This window comes from Halichondria panicea, chromosome 5 (genome assembly GCF_963675165.1).
Source record: "Halichondria panicea chromosome 5, odHalPani1.1, whole genome shotgun sequence".
Lineage (NCBI taxonomy): Eukaryota > Metazoa > Porifera > Demospongiae > Suberitida > Halichondriidae > Halichondria > Halichondria panicea.
This window is the reverse complement of record NC_087381.1, coordinates 6,213,361-6,236,781: the sequence shown is the minus strand read 5'-3', so window position 1 is coordinate 6,236,781 and position 23,421 is coordinate 6,213,361. Positions and strand designations below refer to the sequence as shown.

Here is a 23,421-nt window from a genome sequence, read left to right as displayed (position 1 = left end):
GCTGTGGAATGCTCCAGACGCATGAAAAACGTTTTCTGCCTACCACTTAGCCTCGGTCCCAGGCCGATTTTTTTTTAATAGAACGAAGTTGAAAAATACGGCCTGGTATTGATTGTATCTGGGCGTGGCAGGAACCGGAAACTAAAGCAGAGATTCTTCACATTTTGTTTCCTGCTTTTTTTCTGTAATACTAAAGGTGTACGTAGAGGCATTTTACTCCCGTAAAACTTACAGTGATGTAGCTCCGTGTCATGTTCTCAATTTATAGCTAGCTAGCTATGGCATGCAACGCGTTGTTTGTTTGAAGCAAGATGGCCTCACTCTCATGGCAGAACAGGCCCAGGCTCTCAAGCTCCTGTTTGAGGGAAGGGACGTGTTTATCTGGTTCCCAACGGGGTATGGCAAGTCTCTCTGCTATATCAGTTGCTACCCTTTTTAATGGACTACAAGCTAGGTAGGACCAAGGCTCCTCCTGTTGACAAAAGTGTTGTTCTTGTTAATTGTCTCTCCCCTTGTATCTCTCATCATGAGACTCATAATTGACCAGGCAGGAGTCTAAACAATAGAGGTGTTTCTGCTGCCATCCTCAGTAGCTCAGTAGCAATAAAGGAATCGACAAAAATTTGGTTGCCACTGCCAAAGAAGTGTCTTCTGGGAAGTATTTCCTGCTGTATACTGCCCCAGAGGCTGTTGTTGAAGACCACTGTTGGAGGATTCATTTTTTGTTGTACCAGAGTCAATTTATTAAAAAACCACGCCCAGATCACGCCCAAATACAATCAATACCAGGCCTAGTAGGCGACCTAGCGTTCAATTGGAGACGGATCGGCCTGGGATCGAGGCTACCTACCACTGGGCTTTAGGTAACTTCAGCCATACTATGCCAGTATCTAGATAGTGGCACAGTTCAAGGCTTGACCTGTGCCATATGGCAGATATTGGCACAGTGTTTCCTTTGATCTGCCCACTCAAAATGCAACAAATGACAATACAATGTATAATGTTGTAGTTTGTAGCCCAGAGCAATCTATAGTACCGGTGTCATAAAATTTTAGGCCCCCCATGAGATTGGGCCCCCCCCAGGCCTAGAATTTTAATATTTTAGGACCCCCATTAACAGCGCAACAGCGGTAACATTATGTGACAGTGCATTCTCAAAATACACCAATACAGTCTTCTATGGTCTTCACAGTCTATACAGTGCCAGTTACTGAATGCAGCTCTCCTCACACACACACATTATTTTCATCATTTCATTTGTGTGATGTTGGTCACTGATATAAAATATCTGTGAATTAATGTATACATTCGAAAGATATAGTCGCGTTGAATTTCTGCGCATGCTTATAAGTTTTAATGTGGGCCAGGAGCACATATGCAGTATGTACACATAATTATACTGATCGCCCCCCTCCTCCCCTCGCGCCTGTCGTACCAGTCTCGATCTCAGGCGCACTTGTTCTGAGAGTGAAGGCCCTGTATAGTTCAACACCTGTACAATCAGTTACTTAGTCCGAACCAGTAACCACACCTCTCACATGCACCTCCTGTACAAAATGGAGACAAGTAAGTCTAGTGCTGACAGATTTGTTCAGCTATATTCTTCTCTTTTCTCAGTTCTAGTAACAACTTCACTAGATCTCTGTAAGTTATTGCATATAATAAGAATTTTTTTGCACCTTCCTTAGTCTGAACCAGCTAGTACAATGGAACCTCCATTAACGACCACCTCCGAAGTGCAAACACACGCTATATAACGGCCAAAAGCTCAGGTCCGGATTGAAACTACAATAACTTCAGCAACCTCTCAGGAGCGACCACCTCTCTACTCCGTATAACGAGCAGCTTTCTAGTCCCCAATAAGCTTTAGCAATGGCCTTCCAGAACGGACAGCTACACCCAGAGTTAGCAGAACAATTATTGTTGAGATAGCATTATTTTGCACAATCGTGAAAACCTAGCTGTAGATTGTCCCTACAGCCTTTTCAAAGCTTCAAAGAAGCAGTTAGCAAAGCTTCAAGATTCATTTGCAGCAGCGCAAGAAATGACTCATAGAGCACACACAACGGCCAAAAGGCTGTTCCCCAATGGTGTCCGTTTTATGGAGGTTCCACTGTATAACCACGCCTCTCACACCTCATGTGCATAATGGGAGGCAAGCAGTATCATTTTGTTATATACTATGCTCTCAAATACACCAAGTACATAATTCAACAGTGACTTTACCTCTTTGGGTACCGACTTGACTGCTTCAGTGTACGTTGATCACCAACTGCTGATGATGATATTGTAGTCTTACTCTCTGTACCGGAGTTGCTGAGTATTGGAGCCTTTCTGATGACAGGGACCTCTCATCTATTGGAATTATGATTTAGCAGTGAATTTACCGCTTTGAGTATGGACTTAACTGTCACCACCAACCTGCAGTGAAGAGGAGTCACTATAATTATGCAGTAAACTTCGCTCTTAGCATACACTTCTGATTGTACACCACATGAGAAGTTTCTACATGTTAACATTATAGTAATAGCTACATACAGTATATAAATCTATCATAGTATGGTTGATCACTGCCACTTCGTTGGATATACTCTCTCCAAGTCTATGACCTCTTATTTGTAGCCTCCACACAAGGGAAGGTGTATCTACTTGGGTAAAGATCCTTAACGTAACAAGAGTTAAACAGATTAGATTTCACTAGTAAAGCCATGACTGACATGGGGAAAATCACATACACAATAACAAGAATAATTATATAGCTACTGTGTGTTCAATTCAGTACAAGAGTCCTACACATAGCTCTAGCTTTATACAGTCAGTCACTCTCAGCACCACTCATAGATGACTGGGTCTGCATGTAAAGAAGGTATACTAGTGATTCAAGCAGTACACATGATTTCGGGTATAAATCAAAGCTGGAAATCACTGAAACCATATAGCACACTGTATACAACATGTGCACTGTTAGAGGAAGTAATTGATCAAGTGGTAAACCACAACTGTAGTGATTAAGTGTACTCTCCACTTGGACGTAGATCTAGATTTTCTTCAAGTTAATTTGTTCTAGAACTGAGCTGCTGCTGAACTTTCAAATTGGAGAGAACCACCCTAGATTAAGTGTTCTGTGCATTTAACTGCGAACATACTACCTTTTCAAGTACTGGCAGATCTTGGTAACAATATCTTCCTTCCCTATATCGAATAATATACTAATCAGTGCTCTAAAGGTTGCTTCGCTGGGTTCGTGACTTCTCCAGATTGACAAACTGTTGATCACTGCCACTTGATTGCTTCTACTTAAATAAGTCTCTCGCCTCACGTCAGCTTGTTCATTGTCAGTCAACTTCAGTGGGTTGAGGTAGAGCTCCACATCATCAAAGTGCATAGCTACTGGAGCAAGGTCGTCTTGTACAATCTCTCGATCCAACTGCTCGTCAGTGACTCCATGCTTGACCACCAACTCATGGAGGCTGGTAGTCCCTGGATCCTATACACATCAGTAGTATAATAACCATACAAACAAACTCTGCATGGTTTGGGTGTAAACTCTAAAACAGCAAGTTTGTACATGTACATTAAAAGTAGTCCGAAATGCTCATTAAGGTGGGGCAAAGGAGTTGCAATTTACATTTATTGTACAGCTGCGGACAACGCACCTTTTGATCGTCATCACTGATACTAAGCACAGAGGGATCAATATCATCATGAGCCACACCAGCTAGATCCTGTATATACGTAGTACATGCATGAAGGGCTAGAGTATAATTAGACAGTCATGCATGTATATTCATAATACACACTCACCAGAGGGTTTCTACCAGTGAAGACGCTGTACTTATTGAGAGTCTCCCTCAGACAGCTGTAAGTTCCCCCAGTCTCACTCCTCCACGTCTCAAGGGCCTGGATCACCTCCTGTCTGGGACTGACCGACTGAATTTTGACAACTGAAGTTTGAGATGGACTCAGGATTATTCTGAACATACGACTGTTTCGAGCAACTTGATCTGGATTTTCATTATCTGAATTGATAACCAGTTCGGCAAAATGGGAAATGAAAGCTCCGGAGATTTTCTCATCTTTCTTGGTATTCTTGTCACTGTGGATACACTGTATGGTGGTTTGATCCAGGCCAGCGTACGGCTCAAACTGTAAGAGATGCTCAAAGGCGAGGCCAACTTGTTGTGTTGATTTGATCATTATTTTGTTGGAGGAGACAGCTGCTGCAATATCTTTGATGTTGACCAATGGGGGGTCAGAGGGATTTTTTAGAGGATGATAGACAACTAGTTTTGGATCAATCACAGTTTCTATCACATTCACATTGTGGCTAAAACATTCAACAGTCTCACGGATTGTGCTCATAATTCTGAAGCGATGAATCAGACCTTCAGGTTGAACTTTGTCAGTGCGCATTTTGAGAGCAAGAGATCGACCATTTTCAGCAAGCTCAAGGTGTGCAGTGATTCCATCATCGTCGCACCAGTAGATCCCATTCTTCCACACAGAGCAGAATCTTTGCAGAGAAGGGACATCACGCTGTACTCTCAGAGCAGGGGCAAGCCTGAAGGTGAACACTATCCTCAGAATGAGTACTTGAAGGCAGCGAGGGTCGAAAAACTCCGTGTCTTGAGAGGTTTGGAGTATCCAGCCAAAGTAGTACTTGATGCTTTGAGATTCTTCCCAAACATGGTCTGGAATTTCGATTCGAATCAACCCTGGAAAGAAGAGGTATCGAGTGTCAGACTCAAGAACAGAAGTATCTCTGCCAGTAGTAGCAGTAGAATCAATCTCCTTTGAAATGAAATCCAAGACTTGCTTGTCAGTGATTTCGAAACACAGCTCTAAGTGGGACATGAAGGCAGTCAGCATCTCTGTGTCAAAGCCATCGAATTCTTTGCTGAATTTCGACAAAGGCACCACTCCAGTGCTTGAAGCTAGCTTGCAGTGTTGGCGGAAATTTTCAGGAGCAAACACGGTCCCAGTTACTCTGGATAGGAGTGTTGCTTGGTCAAAAACTAGGAAAGATTTTTGTGGAGAGCTGGCGGAGAAACAAGAGGAGACCTCTTTCATGCAGCTGGTCACAGATCTCAATGAGGTGAGGGACAGTGCTGGGTATGAAAGAAAGAACATCTTGAGTGCGTTTTGACAGACCTTCATTAAGATCGCTCTTAATTCTCTCATACCCAAAGACAAAGCAAGGTTATCTTTGAAGCTTTCGGCAAGGTAGATGTAAAAGGTGTGAGCATTTAGGCTGATGGTTTCTGGTGAGCGGAGAATAGCGGAGCTTTTCTGAATCAGTTTTCTTGCTTTTGTTATGTCATCGGAATCAGCAAAACGACAATCCATTGGAATAAACTCTGTGAACTGAAACTTCGGGAATTGTTTGATGATGGGGGCAAATATGGCCTCTTTGGCTCGTGGATCTTCTCCCATTTTCTTTACCGTGTCAGCATGGCTACCAACTACTATCGCATGTGCTTTGCCTTTCAGATTGGTGCACTGGTTGTGGACAAGGGTCAACCAACGATACGTTGAATCAATAATCGCCTGCTCACTTTCTAAAAGCTTAGCACAGAGGATAATGATGGGTGGTGAGGTTTGAACAGCATTCTCCAGAATGGCACAGTGGCTCGTGTAAAACTCTTTCTGGCCAGCAAAATCAAAGTAGATGATTCTCCCAAACTCTTTGGTGTATATTTCGTACGGTATGATCCCCACTGTCCTCGCATCGACACCATCTACTGGTCTTGCCTTCCGTAGTTTAGACCAAAACCCTTTTGAGCTCATAATGGACTTCAACAGAGTGCTCTTCCCCACGCCACCATCGCCAATGATGAGCACAGACAGAGGAAGGTGTGGGGGTCGCTTGGAGGAGAGCCTTCCGATTAGCTTGCTGTGTTCCTTGTAGACATTGGTAGCCTTGGCTCCGTGTTTCAAGAGGAGCTTTATGATGTTAGGCTCATTGGCCAAATCGAGAGGTGTCTTGCCTTCTTTGTCGGTCACATTTGGATCACAATGACATTCTGCTAAAAGATATTCCACAGCTCTTTGATTTCGATTCCCTTTGACAGAGGCTAGCAAGAGGTAATCTGAAAAAACATAAATTCCACATAATTCACTGTTTTTCATAGACATACTGTCTTTATTTTAATTACAGCACCAACTTCAAATTTATTTGAGCGCCAGGAATAATTTGCTGGTATTTAGGTAAGAAAATATTTACACACCATAAATTTTCGAGCAGTTAACGCGAACATTAAAACTGGGAGAAACTCCTACGTACCGGTGTTTTATACGTTGCACATGCAAAGCTTGTTAGAGTGGGTGAACCCTAATAATAATCATTAATAGAACTGCCAAAATTCATCTGAGGGCTCTTGAGCCTTTTAGCGAATATTATACACACGCGATGTCCTCGTGGAACAGCTATAATTACTTTACGTTCTATTGCTAAACAGCACTCTATTGTAAGTGCCAAAAAATTTCTTGTTCTATTTGTGCGCCACTGGAAATCATATTCATTCTTTGTTGCTTTGTAATTAGCTGATCTATAATAGTCTATGCATTATATATAAATGTAATGCACAAAAATAGAAGCAAATAATTATAGTCACCATTTGTAGTACAGCCAAGGGATTGGGTGATGAGGTACTTCATCACTTCTATGTGGCCATTAGCACAGGCCAGATAGAGTGCGGTGTCACCAGCCATGTTGACTGTACCTGCATGTACACACTATAATTATGCCTCGAGGCGTAGCCGCACGAGGGATACGGTAAAGCTGACTGTGTGTGTGTCTGTCTGTCTGTGTGTGTGTGTGTGTATTCCAGCTATAACTGCTCAACGGTTGCAATGTAACGAAAACTAACAGCTTCTATAGGCTTCTAGCCACATTCTCTTGGATTTTGATTCGTGGATTAGCAAACTAAAGCTTCTTTCTCGAGTTATGGCTAGTTTGACTCACATTGAAGGCTGTTGCAGTCTCTTCAGAATCTTTCATAGCATCATCTGTCCGCACAAACTTTCTATTCAACATATGAGTTAGCCTTGCACTAAAGCGCTAGCTTTTTGTTAGCTACAATACTCAGAAAATATCTGTTAAAACAGCTAGCTAGCAGTAGCCATTTGTGAAATTGATCTCTTTGGACACACCCTTTAATTATTCCTGTGGATGTAATGCGCATGCGCGCTCATTCCCCACGTGTGAGAAAATAATATCCCAAGATCCTCCTGGCAGAATTATCTTTGTTTTGAGGGCCTGGTATATAAGCCACAAAACACTACCATATAACAATATAGATAACAATATGCATGTACACAGGTCTTTTCTTCTTAGATATTATATACACTGAACTACAGATCCTGGAAGAATCAATTTTCTTCTTTCTTGAGATCCTGGTAAGCCACATAATACAACAATAGATGCATGTAAATAAGTCTTTTCTTCTCAGTGACTTTATATAGATAAGCTAACTTTAATACTAATATAACACTCTAATACTTTTAAGCGAAAGCAAAAACATGGCGAGAGGCATTAGCACAGCGCCAGCTTGAACACTAGTTATGAATATTAATTGTAAAGATATTCGTAACGATCAATCAAGATCATTATTTGTAATAATTAATGTAGCGTTGGCTAAGAATAACGAAGACTATGTATACATGTACACTGGAAGAACTATAGACAGAAATTATAACGTGACTATTTTCACCTTCTTGATTGAGGCTCACAGTTTCCACAAGACGCTTGACCCAGTCCAGCCAGCCATAGAATGCACTCACTGACAGAGCACTCTCACCTTCCCCTGCAGTTGGCAATGTTAGCACAATTTAGACAGCGTATACAATTGTGGATAGCAAAAGAGACTTTATTCCTTTGTGATAAATCAGGAGTATATATATACAACATTGTTTCTAGTACTGGTACCGCATATAGTAATGGAGTCTCAGAAACAAAACAAGATTGTTTTAGAAGCTGACCTTGCTGAGTGCACACACTCTCTGCCAACTCGTACTCTCCAATGCTCAATAGAGCTTCCACAATATCCTTCCAAAGCATGTCAATATTCTTGATTTTGGCTGCCTGGAGAGTTGCTGCTGTGGGATGTTGGTTCTTCTTTATAGTTTCCAGTTGATCCTTTCCCAAACCCAAGCGAATACCAAGTTGAAACCATTGGTTATATTCCAGCTGACTCAGCTGTTCCAGTGTTGGGTACGAAGACAGAGGATCTACATAATAGTTAGTTATAGTGAGATATATATATAGAAGCCAAATTAAAAGACTAAAAATGGGGGGGGGGAGCATACTAATATTCCCTGAGGCATTGTCATATTGTCATAATTTATTGTCATAATTATTATTGTCCAGTCATGCATCTGATTGCATGGACATTGGTATTGTACTATAGCTGTGTATTAGTAAAACCAGTAGGTTTTACATAAGATTGGCAGTGGGTTTGCCTGTGTTTAGCAATATTTCAATTATATTGACTCCTGTTCAAACTGTTCTATCTCTGCAGGGAAAGGCAGAACTGGCTGAACAGATAGTTTATTTAGCCTGTTCTCTCTTTGTATCTCTCATTTCATAATCCATGAACATTTTAATGAATGAATATTGTCATTTTAAAAATTGCACTATTTCGACGTTTCACCGCTCTTTGTCTGACTGAGTGAGTAAGTAAGTTTCTTGCCCAGCATTTGCTCCAAGTACAGCCATCTCCAGGACATTCTGCACAGGGTTTCCAAACGACTACAACCTGGATTACAAAGCACTTCTTCAGATTTGCGATTGCTTCCACAAGGCAGATGACCTCTCAGTCTCTATTTCTCTTACCTAGACAATTCCGCCATCTTTAGTGGCCAGTTGATAATAGATACCGTGCGCCTAAAATCAGTGCAGTGCTTTCCCAGAGCCTCAGCGAGGTGTTGCTTTTCTTTGCACAGTTCAGCTCTAGCTCCCTTTCTCTGACAGGCATGCTATATGCACTGGCTAGATATCATGTTTTTAAAATGACTGTCATTTAATACTGATTCACAAATTCAACATAGATCTATCAATTTGAAGCAATAATAATTATTATACTCATTACTATAATCATTAGTCCAGAGATATTCGAGAAGAAAATTAGTCCTGTCTTCTCTTCTTGTATAAACTTCTGTGTACTGCCCTTGATGTTCCACTTATGCATATCATGTCATAGATCTATCAACTTGAAGCAATAATATACTCATTACTATAATCATTAGTCCAGAGATATTTGAGAAGAAAATATCTGATTAGTCCTGTCTTCTCTTCTTGAACTTCTGTACTGCCCTTGATGTTCCACTTATGCATATCATGTCATGATATACTTCTGTACTGAAAAAGAAAAGGAATCCGACTAGAAAAACATTTGCAATGTGAAAAATTGCTAGGATTGGCCAGGGGAACGACAAAAAAGCGTGGAAACAAGAAATCAGACGAGAGCATAACTCCAATCCGTTACAACGTCATGAACATGTACAATACATAGTATATAGACTGCATGCATGTGTTCCAGATCCATCTACCAGCTTCCATCCACCACATGCATCATTCCATGCAGGTCACCAGTGAGTACGATCCGTGCATGTTGGACTGTGTGTATACCTGTGCTAAACACTGCATGTATTTAGGAACATCAAATCATCATAATTATAATATGCCCGCACATTCCAAAATGTAAATATATATAGGGATTGGTCATCACTCCACCAGTAAAAATTGCGTGGTATATATATTGGCCGGGAAAACAAACTACCAGTACATGTGATTGACGTTGTAACGGATTGGAGTTATGCTCTCGTCTGATTTCTTGTTTCCACGCTTTTTTGTGGTTCCCCTGGCCAATCCTAGCAATTTTTCACATTGCAAATGTTTTTCTGGTCGGATATATAGCACTATTTGGAGGGTTATATACAAATGAACTTGATGTACGTACCATAATAATTATGAAGGATAGACAAAATGCAAATCATTAGCTGATTCCAAATACCCTCAGAGAAGCTGATTACTAACTAAAATTGAGCTTCCATGTACTTGCATTGAATACGTACAAAGTGCTTAATTTCTTTAATTTGTTTTTGGAAAGTTAGTACTTTATAGCAAAAATTTCCAGCTAGTAATGAACTTTGACATACTGAGAAGTGCATCACACGGAAACCACTGATCTATATAGCTGTACTGACCATGACAGTGCCTGTGGTGTAGGAAGGGGAGGGGAATATTTCTAGGCTATTAAGTAGAGATGATTTATCCAAGCTGCACTATATGTAGACAGCCGTACTTTTTTTTCATTCAAAAAACTAGAGCCCCCCCATTAGGATTTTGCTTCCTACGCCAGTGCAGTGTACATCAGCTGATGGCCAACTCACCTCTAAGTCCAGGCCGGAACCTCTCCACATGTTGAGCCAAGGCACGGTATCTCCCTCTGGCCATATCAGCAGCAGTCTGTCCACTACGGGTCTTAATATCTACATGGTTGGTGGAACTATAGATAGAGTAGAGAGGGATTGGAAACGGAAGTACCCTTGAAGTACCATCCGTGTATCTCCGCGGTTTTAATCGAGGCTTACTTTTTAACACGAGGGCTAAACATAAATAATTCATGAGAATTGTTTTGCTCTATGTAAGAAGTCCACGAGCAGTTCTGCTGCTAAACATCAACTTTCTCTAATACTTGAGGCCATTTGGGACACAGGACAGTGTTTAGTTACACAGTCTTAGCTATATCAAAGGTACTATAGGAACACAAGCATGAAAAAGCGCTCTGTGTACCTCTAGCTACTTCACGACAATCGAGATTATATTTTCTTCATTTCCAATTGATACCTACTATCAGGGGGCATGTGATTCATTAATGGGGGTAGCTCTGAGATGTATGCTTTGGACACAATAAGTTTCCCGGGCTTTTGCGGGAGTTATGAGGAGATACACGGATGGTCCCAGAGCCACTACGTAGACTTCATTGTAAAACATCACGTGAATCACTTTCGTTTCCAATCCCTCTCTACTCTATCTATGGTGGCAGGCATGAGCTGACAGCAGGCACGAAGTGCATGTACGAAGTGCCTCTTGTAGATAGAGTATTACGATGTCTATATGCATGTGATCAACAATGCATGCAGTATAGCTCATTTCTTCATTCCAGAATCACCAAATGCAATGCTTTGCCAACTGTTTCAGCTAATGTATAGAGTATTTTCAATCGAAAACCATACATGCATGGGCAAAGAAATAGCTAAAGATGCTATGTTTGTATACATGTAAGTATATAGTGGCCACCACGCATGCATGCATGCATATAAGAATATAATTATATTGACTACTCAAAGGCATCTTTAAACTGTGAAGCTTTACTCGCTATATACAATGGCGGCCATGCACTGTCACACACCTCCTGGACTAGGTCACAGATTAATTGACATAGCTGGACTATCATTATAGTATATAAAGGCTCACCTGTGGGACAGTGGTGCTGCAGTAACAGCTTAGCAGTGTCCTTACTGTTGTTAAAACATGCCCAGTGTAAAGGGGTCCAACCATCATTATCTTTAGCAGCTACAATCGCTCCAAACTTAATGAGTAGTTCTGCACTGCAAAGATGGCTGTGAGCACATGCCTCATGTAGTGGAGTACATCCATCCTTCAGTTTCGTGTAGTATTCACTGTTGTTGGGTGGAACTCCTCTCTGTAGCAGCTCAAGCACGTCTTGGTCACCACCATAACGACTAGCCCAGTAGAGTTGTCTAGCAAGGTTGTCGTCACTATGATGAGATAAATGAGTACAGCTAAAGTCACATGCAGTTTGGGTAACGCATGTGTGTGTATAATCATTTGGTAAATATACAATACACAATAGTCGTATACGCGTTAAATGTCTATAACCATGCCGACTGATTAATAGCTGGCATGAAAAAATGAAACAACAGTGGCGTCATGCACTAACCTCATTTCAGGCAGTGGCTTGCTTCCAATGTCTCTGTAACCTCACTAGCTCACTCACGGCTTGCATACGATCAATATCATCAGTAGCAGCCACAGCTTTAGTGATAGTAACAACACTCTCAACTTCTGCAATTAATACACAATAGATTCACTAAGTGTGTACGACTGACTACCTGTGTGTTGACTCAAGGGGGAAGATTGGTGAGCCATATCATACCAAGTGCCATGCAATGTTATGGCTCATAATAGGGACTGATCATATGCCTAAAATGGCTTAGACCTGCAGTATAATACAATATTCTTATAGTGTCACACGGAGATGGTTTTGAGCACGTGCCTGGTGTAACAAACAACAGGACTGCATGGTATGACAATAATTATTGATACAGTATAGACTGATTATTCGCACCCATGCACTTATCTATAACCCACCCAGATAATCAATGTTCCAGATAACGCAAAATTAATATTCAACTACGCATAAACAAACCCCATGCTTGTGATTATTATTTTAGTAGCAATCTAGTTTCTCTTACCGCAATTTTTCTTCTGTTTTGAATGGAGTAGTATATATAGCTTCTCACCAACTCAATCTATACACAACACTCAGACTGACATAAAGCTGAAACTCATCCAAACAATGGTCATCATTGGTCACTATACGCACTACCAAACATGGTCACATACATCAGTACACACCAGAAAACGATAATACCATAATTATTTACAATAGAGAACTACTACTACATAGACAATGAGGCATACATATCTGCCCAAAACCAGTTCACTCATTGTCACATAAACATTCAAATGGGATGTGTTACAAATACTATAGAACTCTCAATTTTCAGTGGAGGATTAACATCTGCTTATGGTTTACCGACATGACCTTGTGCAGACAATATAAGAAGTGGTCATTGTCTAGGTAGGACAATGCAGGGAAACCTCCTGTGACCTCAATATTATTTTATCCAGATTACCAGGTTAACACATTAAGCTATACCTTTAACTTTACAAGGCTAACTTACGAAATGTTTTGAGGGGGGCCAACGATGCAATGCCACACATTTGGGAAGGTGCTGCATCCACTTTCATGAAGAGTGCAAGAGAATTCGGCTTATACAGTATATAATACGTACACTAATGTGAATCCTATACAAAATTTCTGATATATTTAAGCTAAGTATTCATGTACATTGTACAGTAAACTTGCAGTTTTTACACAACCATGGTGTTTTGACAAACAGCACCCTATGACAGTGCAATGCACTGCATATTAGACAAATCAAGTTTGGATGGGTAAAGATCATTAACAACCCGGATTAAATAATTTTGAATTATGAATGTGACGACCATTTTAAACAACCACGTGGCTGCTCTGGAATGTCTGGAAACCATATCTATACTAATTAAAAATGGCTGCTCTCTCAGAAGACAAAGATGAAGAGCTAACCAAAGATCTAGAATCAATAAACATAATCTTGCACGGAGGAAATTCAGCCGAGCTACTGTGTAAGATCCAAGTCTTGTAATTTTTAAAAATGTTGTATTGGAAAGTACATAGTTTTGTATACCACAAACAAGTGGATGTATCTGACAGTATAAAAGCATATTGAATTATTGATCCAGGTCGGCTATTAAGATGCATGCATCGATGGTAGGCATATATACACTCCAACGTTATTACTTACTATTCAGTTTAATACCATGTCTATATAAAAATTTGAGTAAACCCACATGCACCCCCCACACACACCCACCACCTACTCACACCCTCCCCCACCCACTCACAAAGCTACTGTTGAGAAGGCTGATGATCAAAGCACTGAGAAACTGAAACAGTGTCTACAGAAAAACTATGAAGCCCAGGTAATAATAATTATTGCACGTATAATTATTATGTGTACATGCAGTTGAGCCTCGATTATCCAAACACCTGCATGGAGTCCACCTCATCCGGATGGCTGAATATTCAGATACCAGACTCTCATTGAGCCACGCCCATTAATTTGAGAAGCCTCTGCATACAAAATCAGCAAACGATGTCCAGAGCTCTTACAAATGTAGTCTTAGACATAATTATTGCATCGAACAAGGTAGCAAGCTATACTGTTATAGGCTAAGCTGAAGCGGTTACAATAGCTGCATGCTTCTGCTGATCAGCAACATATTTAACCACGTGGACACTTGGTGTTATTGTATGGTGTTATTGTATATTGTATAATTATAAATGTTTGACCAGCATGCTTGTTCAAATAATAGTACCTATACTGCTACAGGCGGGACTACAGAAGCAGCTGGACAAACTGGAGGTTGCTATAGCATCCAACAAGCAGAAACTGGACACTGTCACTGCCCCAAGACGTACATGTAGGAAGGTGGGACACACTGACTGCACAAGTGTGATCTTATAGTGTGACATCCTATAGTGTACATGCATGTAATGCTAATTTGCAGGAATGTGGCTACATACATACATGTGGTAGATTCTGTGAATAAATTGTTTTTATTGCCTTTTATATAAACATGCGATAACCATAATTAAATTAGAGGTGGATATAGTACCAACCAAACACTGCCAATCGACCAGTGTGGGCACATCTCCATTCTGTACTTCCCATGCATGTGTTAGAGACTATACCTAGTCGACTATAAAATGTGAACTCACCACAAGTTCCATAGCTATAGCATCTTATTTGCTCTTGGCTGCATACATGCATGCACTTTACAACAACACCATCGTACTATAGATCATGTATGTAAGTGCTGATATAATTATCATAACATGTATACTATAATAATTAGACTGCACGTACTTCGATCACTAATTCCCTCTGTGTGTGTGTGTGTGTGTGTGTGCATGGTGACCACAGTTGTTGCAGAAGTTGTCAATGGCGACCTTTAGGAGGGGCAAGTACTTCAGGGACCATCTCGGCTTTGTGAGTGTGCATGTATTTACGATCAAAGTTACAATGTATATCTATGCATGGTTATAGTACTCGAGGGCTGAGGGACGCTATATAACACATTATGTATAAGTACGTGATCTTGATTGTTATTGGCTAACTATAATTATAGAGCAACATTACATCATTTGTATCCTCAAGCAACCTATATGTTCCTGTTAAGTGGGGTCTACATTATCACTCAGTATAGCTGCCCATAACTTCAGTTAGAATCGTTTGATAACAAAGATTATAATTAAGTGTTTGGTCTGTGGTCTGAAACAAAAAGAATAAAACTTTACTAATAATTATTGACATACTAGTATTCCGTTTATAAAAAAAACATATATCAACTCTGGTAAGGCTCGTTTGTATATGTAACTTTAGTTCTGGGTGAATTAAGAGATTATTAGTCAAATACATTTGTGAATACACTGTAACCAAGTATTATCTTCTCTCCTCTCTTTGTCTCCTCCTCCTAGTCCCCGCCCATTTGCCACGAGGGTGCCGGGAGCTATGCTGAAATGGACAGAATACATACCGAGTCACCTTGTAAGTTTTTTACATCATTACAACATACATGTACCCTACAGCAGAATTCAAAGATGTGGCTATTCTCAATACTCAAATTAAAATTCAACACCCAGTGACACATTAATTTATTTGCAGCTTTATTGTTGTGCAAAAGTACTAAACACCTATAGGCCTAAGAGGTGGTTATACCAACCATCGCAATTAACCATACCATACTTATTCAATTTAAGGCGACACTTTGAAATAATTACAAAGCGCCAATTACTCGCTTCTACCCACTGGTAAACACTCTTTTGATCTCTGCTGTGTGTATATAATTATACACATGACAAACCATAATATTTACAATTTCGACACTTTTTGTTACGTGTAGGTACATGTACATGTATATATCAAAGGATGGTCCTTAAAAAATGGAGCATGGGCTTTAGGCCGACCACAGTCATTTATCCTCTAGGGGTGTATATGAATGTACCCCTGGAGTATACGTGGCATTTGTACGTACAGTGTACCCTAGAGTTTTAATGAATATTCCTAGAGCACATCATGGTATATATAATAGTTGTACCATATGGATATCAAGGGTGTATTGGATTTGTATATCCGAGGGCAGTTGTATGTATTCCCCAAGGGCGCACGAATATACCCCCCCCCCTCCTACACACAGCATACTTGTATTTCTCTCACACCCCAGGGACCCGTCAATCTGAGACTCGATTGGTGGAGGGTGTACGGTTCCAGCTGATAGAGGGACGCACTCGACCACTCCTGAGGCAACTGGAGACTCATGATGTGAGTGAGGATGACCCGAGTGAGGCGAGGCTGAAGGAATTAGTACTCGCTAAAGTAGAGGCAGTCAAGTGAGTAATGAGTCTACATTGTACCGTTGCTATGGTGGTATTGATTTAGTAATTATTCAGCTGCATGATTTAGTAGCTATCTTTGAGACCATGTAATTTTCATTCATAGCTCTCCGAATTACCTTTCCAATGGCCGGTATATGCTTAGATACATAATGTGAGTATGCATGATTGTAGCGTTGCATATACCCACCACATATCATAACTCCTCCCCCTTCCCCCTCAGGGCACTGAGTGATGAAGAGCTGTACAGTGACAATACTGTGGAGGAGGTCAACTGGAGTTCCCTCTCCTACGAAATGGTGGGTGTGTCGATTGATTTTTCTTGATGATTTTGTTAAAGTGGTGATGTTTTTCAATCACAAAATTGTGTTTTTATAGCAGTAAACTATATAATTTTCAAGTACTAAAAATTGATCGGTATACTATAGACAACAATAATCATGACTATATTATAGTCATGAGTACATGTATACCGATCACTTGAAAATGCTACAACTTAATTTGTCTATAACTGATGAGCATAATCGTAATTTCATTTCTCCCTCCTATTTTAGTTCGGGCACAAACGTTCAGGGAATGATTGCCGCATCCATTGGACCAATCACAGTTGTCCGTCAATCAACAAGAAGGTGTGGTCACCTCAAGAGAACAAAAATCTCAGCAAAATTGCTCGTAAACACCAAGAGAGAGATTGGGCCGAGATAGCCCGGGAACTAGGCGTGAGTAGGAGATTACGTACTATTCTGCAATACTAATTATTATCATAGATATAAGAAGGGAGAGGGATGGGAAACGGAGCACGTGCGCACAATCACTTCTGTGTAATGCCAAAAGTTGATCCGCGTTTCGCCTCTATAGACACCCCGCCAACCCAGCGGGAAATGTTATTACTATCATTCACAGCTCCCCACTGCATGGGACTCTTAGTCCTGTACTGAGCATCCACGCCTACTGTGCATCATATAGAAGCGTTGTGTATCTCACCAAGAGCTTAAAAACTTTCAAAGGCAGTTTTTTGAGTGTTGTATTATCGTTTCGGCTCTGTCTAGTGGCTTTGTGTACCTTCTAACAAGAGAGGCTGTGACTACAGCCCAAAATATTAATGATTCCCTCTTTCTTAAGTAGCTGGGCATTGTATGCAAGTAAAATCAAAGCCACTTGGCTTTAGGTTGGTAAGTAATGTTCATTTTTGTCTTAGTAAGCTGGTTTTTAAAAGCAGACTTTTTGTGTACCCATTTAGAAAGTTACATCAATGATTGAATGTAGGTAAATGTCTCTTTGTATTCATTGATAGTTGGTTCGTCGTATCAGCACAGTAATTTACGACAGAACTTTGCTACATTTCCATAATTCTCTATCATATGTCTGTGACTGTACTGGAATGCTCAACGGTACTGACAGAGCTCCTCTCAAGAATTTGCCTGTCCAAGCTGCTTTTTACTGCTTGGAGGGGTCTCACTAACTATTGCTGCTACCTTGTTGTGACTGTTCCACTAGCCATTGCTAATACATGGAGCTCAGTAGCTAGTTTATAGCCTAGTACTAGCTAAAAGCATGGGCTGGAGGAAATAAAGAAGAAAACATTGACCGAAACGCGGATCGTCAATGCTATTTACGTAGCGTTTCCCATCCCTCTCCCTCTTATATCTATGTTATAATTATGCATGCATAATGGTCCATGCATGCATGCATGGTCCAGTGCTCTTTTTCGAAAATGACCCGATCCAAGTTTGGGATTTGAGCATACCATCCGATGGGCTCCTTCTAAGCTTTCATAAAGTAAATGTTAGACCATACATGTATTAAAACCTATAGTGACGGAGCCTAACTATAATTATAGTCACTTCCAAAATGGAGGGACCTATATGTATACCTGTATTATCCACCTAGCTCCCACTGTAGACTGGTCGCACAGCGTTTGCTTGTCTGGGGCAGTACCAGACTGTTCAAAATCTTGGGAAGGGTGGTGGGCGATGGAGTAAAGACGAGGACAAGAAAATCAAGAGTGCAGTAAAACTGTACGGACAAAACTGGGTCAAAGGTCAGAGAAGGAGGGTTGACGAACTTTGAGCATGTGGATACAATTAATGCTATATAAGAATAAGACATTAATGCTGATCAATTTGTAATTTCTCAGTCCCTCACGCATCAAGTATCATGTGACTCCAATCCAAAGTCGATATAAAAGAGAGAGAGAGTATCGTATAGCGGGTAATTTTTGTGGGGTAAAAAATTCTCGTTCCACTCGAAAACGATGGTTTTTGTGAGTAAAAATGTCATTGCCTGCACTGCATTCATACGTTCCGGTAAGCCACGCCTACGTTAAAATGTCGTGGAGGTCAGCTTGCCCACGAAAATAACGAATATTTTACTCCACGAAAATTACCTGCTATACGGTATCAAACAAAGCATTAAACAAGCATTACCTTGCGTCGATCAATCGTAAAGTAACTTTGTGCACTTACAGTGTAGGGTACCCGTTCATGACGCATAGGGTTAGAGGATTTTTCCCCCATGAAAATGATCTGCTATACGGTATACATGATACAGCAATACATTGGAGATCTGTTATGATGTAACCATATAATGATGTCCACACACACACACACTCAGTGGCTCATTATGTTGGTGGCGGCCGCTCATCTAATAACTGCTATTACCGCTGGACCATGTCCCTCTGCCCTGACATCAAGAAAGGAAAGTGGTCAAAAGCAGAAGATGTGGTAAGCAATTAACTCAGTAGCTCATAATGTACCCAGAGTCCCTGAACCTTTGATAAACAGAGTGGAGTGCATGCAGTTAAGAATAATTATTGCAACAGCCATAAATGCTTTAATAATTATAATTATTGCTTTTAATAATTGTAATTATGTTCCTGAAATTAACTGAAACCGAGACAGCTTCTTATAAGCTTTCAGAGAACCACAAAAATCATTGCAATTGGGTCACCAGAACTGAAATTATGTCCGTTCTTTATATACAATGTATAGACAAGTACATGTATAATTATATACATGCATATACATGTGCAATGTCATGTAGCTCTAAAAATGCATGACTGTACTAATTAATTGGTTGATCATTTCCCAATTCTTTGCACTCACAGAAACTAATTGAAGGCGTGGGTGTTTACGGGAAGAAGGCGTGGTCGAAAGTGTGTCAGTTTGTGCCCGGGCGTTCCCAAAGCCAGTGTCGTGAGCGCTACCTGAACGTGTTGAACTCTGACCTCAAGAAGGGTCCGTTCAGTAAGGACGAGGATCGAGTATTGCTGGAGGCGTGTCAGCCGTACGAAGGTGAGTCATGTGATAGCATACTTGACATGCATAGTCTTGTACATTGTTAAATCCCATGTATGTACGAATATACTTACATATAATGTACATGTACATGTATACTGTGTGCATGGGTGCTACAGTAATAATTATTAGTACTGTGCTAGCTGCAATATGACCTCCATCCATGCAGAGGAGGTCTGACACCCGTGCGCCTAAAATATAAATATTTGCTACGTGTTGCATTCTTTAAGGTCTAGTTTTAGCTTTAAATCACTCAACAACATGTTAAATGCTGATTTAGCAAACATTATTACTAGGAGCACGGTTGTTGGACCTCCACCCCCCTCCCCCCCACACCACACACACCACACACACACCCACACACACACAAAGGAAGCAACGCGTGTATTCCGTGGTCTAAGATAGCCAAGAGTTCTCTCCCACAGCGAACGGACGCCATGTGCAGTATGCGTTGGAAACAGCTGAAATCAGACGACGAAGTGTTTCAACAATTCACCAATCAGGCTCTCAAACGATACTCTCACCTGATCAAGAACGTGACCACCCTCCCTGATACTGTGAGTGGGAGGGGGGATCGAGTGTGAAAACACTATTCATCGTTCTAAAATTAGGCCTGTTCAAAGTTAAATTTGATTTTCTGTAGATTGTCCCTAATACGAGTTCCAAAATTCCAATTTTCATAACAATAATTATGGTGCGCTTTTATTTATTTCGAGCTGAAAAAAGCCGGCGTTTTTTCTAAATTAGTACTATTATTACTTAATTGTTGAAACGTCCATTTCACTAAACAATGCATTTAGTAGCTGTTTGGTGTGCTTAGATCAGTGCATTTGTACACAATATTATTATGTATACTATACGTACAAAACATACACATGTAGACTTTTTTGGTCCATTTTCAATTGAGTTGCCTATTTCCTTGTATGTTTCACGGACATCTTTCTCTCCTACACACACCCACACACCCACACCCACACACCCACACACCATACCACACCCACACACACACACACACAGACTGATCTCCCTGAGGTTGTGAAAGAGAAAGTCAAGAAGTTTAAATATCGCTACACTACACGAGACAAACGTAAATCCTCCATCATCAATTCCGACTCTTATCCAAGTCCTGACAGGATTATCTCCTGGGACAATTCTGATCTCCAGGTTCCACCGTCGTATAATTTTCGACGATATTCGGCCGCTCTTAAGAACGGATCATCAACAATGTTTAGCTCTCAACCGCTACACAATTCTCGTAACGAGGAAGGACAATCGTCGACCAGTTGTCCAACCAACGACCAAGCGATAGATGGAACTGTACAGAATATTCTCTCTAATCTAAGAGGGGGCACAACGTCGGCTAATGTTGGTGCCCCCCTGAACGGAGGGGAACAATCGGGATCGCAATCTACTCCTGAATCAATAATTGATCTCACTCAAGATGATGATGATGATAATACAAGCTCTAATGTTACAGCCGGGAACCACACTGTTGCTATGGGAACGACCAACGCCATGGATACGAATGTTGTAGTCAACATTGTTAAGCCTCAGCATGGTCCAGCATCTGGTGACCATGCCCCCTTGACCTCTGACCCCGTCCTCAAGCCACTACCGAGATCCTTTCATATACCCCCAGCTGAAGTGGCCACTCGGACAGAAACTAGATCCATTCCTCATAATGTGGAATCACACGTGAACACTGAACAATATACCAGAAACTCTGATACGACACCATTGATGATAAATGATACCGTGTCATGTGACTTGCCCAATGGGTCTAATCCAAGAACCCCTACAGACATTGGCACTCGGGATGGGAACGGAAAGATTGCATGTTTACCAAGTATTGGGGGGACGAAATCAGATTCTACGAACACTATAAAAGGAGAAGAGAATTTCCCTGTGGGACTACGTTTCGTATTGCGTCCAATCATTTCAGAATCACACGAAACAACAGCTGCTGGCAATACTGAATCTGGATCCGTTCCTAATAATGTGGAATCAAACAGGAACACGACACCGTTGGATACCGTGTCACGTGACTTGCATAATGCCCACACCCCCAGAAGAAAAGGGAATTTCCCTGTGGGACCATGTTTTGTATTGCGTCCGCTAATTTCAGAATCACACGAAACAACAGCTGCTAGAAATACTGAATCTGGATCCGTACCTAATAATGTTGAATCGAACAGGAACACGGCACCGTTGGATACCGTGTCACGTGACTTGCATAATGCCCACATCCCCAGAAGAGAAGGGAATTTCCCTGTGGGACCACGTTTTGTATTGCGTCCGCTAATTTCAGAGCAATCACTCGAAACAACAGCTGCTAGCAATGCTGGGGACGGTGGAACTGAAGAATCAAATAATAGTTTGGACGACGACGAGTTACCAGATCAAAAGAAACTAAATGCTGTAACCATGGTTACTACTACGAGTTCTTCTATTTTCAGCGTGAATGAACCATTGGCTGATACTAATATATTGCCTAGTGGTACAACAGATTCTATTGTATCCAACATTCCTGTTATTTCCAACTCTGCTGGTAGGGGGAACAGTACGGAAATTAAACGAGTTTTGGCAGCTGAATTTCTTCGATTCACTCCGAGAACGGAAACAGACGAGAGATTGGAATTGGAAAAATTCGTCTTTGAAATGGCCGGATTTGATCTCCCCGTTCAAATAGCAACTGAGAAAGACGTTTTAATGGAAGCTGATGCTCACATGATTGTGTACGAGCCTAACCACATATGCTATAGTAAATTCCCGCGTCCTTATCGCCGGAGAAATACTGGACCGATTATCACTCCTCTGAATAACGATGACCTCATCTCACGTCATTTTGCACTGTCTCAGGTTCCCATACCTCCCGTGAAGAAAAGTGCAAACATCATCAATTCAGCTATCGTGGGTGACTACCATTACCGGCTACAAGTCTACGCTACCTATGACATACTTATCCACGATACTTATTGTCCAACACAGAAATATCAAACACCTGAAAAACCACAGAAACGGCCAACAGCTACTGGTCAAAGTACTACTGGTGGTGATCGAAAACGAAAAAATGCCGAGAAACCAAAAAGTCCACAATCCAAGAGAGCAAAACGAACGTACGTACGAAAGAAAGGTGTGGCCTCTAAAACAGTAGAAGAAGTTGCCCAAAGCATTGACAGTTCGATGGTCGACACTGCTACAAGAGCGCCAGCTAAGAGTCGACAAAGGACACGCAAACTGGCTCCCAAAAGAGGTGCTTCAAAGACTGCTACAGAATGTGGACTTATTGACCCACCCTCTATTGAGCAATTTTCAAATGCTCTGTTCAGAAAAACTGTTCAGAAGAAGCCTGTTCTGAAAAAGCTCTCATTCAGAAAACGCAAGCGTCCTCCTGATAATTCAAACACGAGTGAACAAAGTGCTGCTCATCCATCCACTAGCAAAGCAATGGATTTCACCACCATACCCTCCGATGCTGGAACCACACCCTCTGATATTGAACGTAAGGAACACTCTAACAGAAAGCAAAAGCCTTCTGAATCAGTGGAAGATGGTAATGAGACGGCCACCATTGACGTTGGTGTGTCTCCATCAGAAACTGTCAAAAGGAGAAAAACTGTGAAATTTTTTTAGCTCGGCGCTTCCATGGCGGAGAAAGACGCTAGTATTAAATGACGATAAATGACGATTTTGTTGTTGATTGATTATTTACCTTTTTTTTTTTTTTCTATAGTATAGGTACATATACGTTGTGCATTTGCATGGTTGGTGCTTTGAAAAAATCAGTGATATTCATTACATGTGTCTGTCAGCTATAG

At 41.0% G+C, this 23,421-nt stretch overlaps 2 protein-coding genes across 5 annotated transcripts; one reads left to right on the top strand and one right to left on the bottom strand.

The window, feature by feature from the left end:
• Positions 1–2,712: 2,712 nt before the first annotated feature.
• Positions 2,713–12,759, bottom strand: LOC135335896 (uncharacterized). 3 transcript variants are annotated; one of them, XM_064531566.1, is made up of 11 exons: positions 12,502–12,759; positions 11,967–12,091; positions 11,480–11,784; positions 10,393–10,491; positions 7,981–8,229; positions 7,713–7,805; positions 6,615–6,722; positions 3,805–6,089; positions 3,657–3,725; positions 3,150–3,487; positions 2,713–2,851 (listed from the first exon to the last, which is right to left on the bottom strand). In XM_064531566.1, exons 2-11 carry the CDS (start codon positions 11,969–11,971, stop codon positions 2,836–2,838), a joined length of 3,567 nt encoding a protein of 1,188 aa, XP_064387636.1. In that variant the 5' UTR covers positions 11,972–12,091; positions 12,502–12,759; the 3' UTR covers positions 2,713–2,835. The 3 variants fall into 3 exon arrangements, with proteins under 3 accessions (XP_064387636.1, XP_064387637.1, XP_064387638.1); XM_064531567.1 differs by having other exon boundaries at positions 11,967–12,061; XM_064531568.1 differs by lacking the exon at positions 6,615–6,722.
• Positions 12,760–13,349: 590 nt separating this feature from the next.
• LOC135335882 (myb-like protein A) lies at positions 13,350–23,403 on the top strand. Of its 2 annotated transcripts, none has more exons than XM_064531538.1 (13): positions 13,350–13,477; positions 13,761–13,834; positions 14,245–14,343; positions 14,848–14,904; positions 15,393–15,462; positions 16,139–16,304; positions 16,531–16,606; positions 16,862–17,026; positions 18,210–18,348; positions 18,921–19,030; positions 19,414–19,600; positions 19,976–20,160; positions 20,621–23,403. In XM_064531538.1, the coding sequence occupies exons 1-13, from the start codon at positions 13,381–13,383 to the stop codon at positions 23,234–23,236; spliced, it is 4,041 nt and encodes a 1,346-aa protein (XP_064387608.1). In that variant the 5' UTR covers positions 13,350–13,380; the 3' UTR covers positions 23,237–23,403. The 2 variants fall into 2 exon arrangements, with proteins under 2 accessions (XP_064387608.1, XP_064387607.1); XM_064531537.1 differs by having other exon boundaries at positions 14,839–14,904.
• Positions 23,404–23,421: the final 18 nt, after the last annotated feature.

Excerpts from the sequence above, each read along its gene's own strand:
- LOC135335882 (XM_064531537.1), top strand. The coding sequence starts at position 13,381 with ATGGCTGCTCTCTCAGAAGACAAAGATGAAGAGCTAACCAAAGATCTA. Across the intron at positions 13,835-14,244 it reads AGAAAAACTATGAAGCCCAG|GCGGGACTACAGAAGCAGCT; the intron begins GTAATAATAATT and ends ATACTGCTACAG. Across the intron at positions 17,027-18,209 it reads AGATAGCCCGGGAACTAGGC|ACTGGTCGCACAGCGTTTGC; the intron begins GTGAGTAGGAGA and ends CTCCCACTGTAG.
- LOC135335896 (XM_064531566.1), bottom strand. Across the intron at positions 7,806-7,980 it reads GAGTGTGTGCACTCAGCAAG|GGGAAGGTGAGAGTGCTCTG; the intron begins GTCAGCTTCTAA and ends TGCCAACTGCAG. Across the intron at positions 6,090-6,614 it reads CCTTGGCTGTACTACAAATG|ATTACCTCTTGCTAGCCTCT; the intron begins GTGACTATAATT and ends ATGTTTTTTCAG.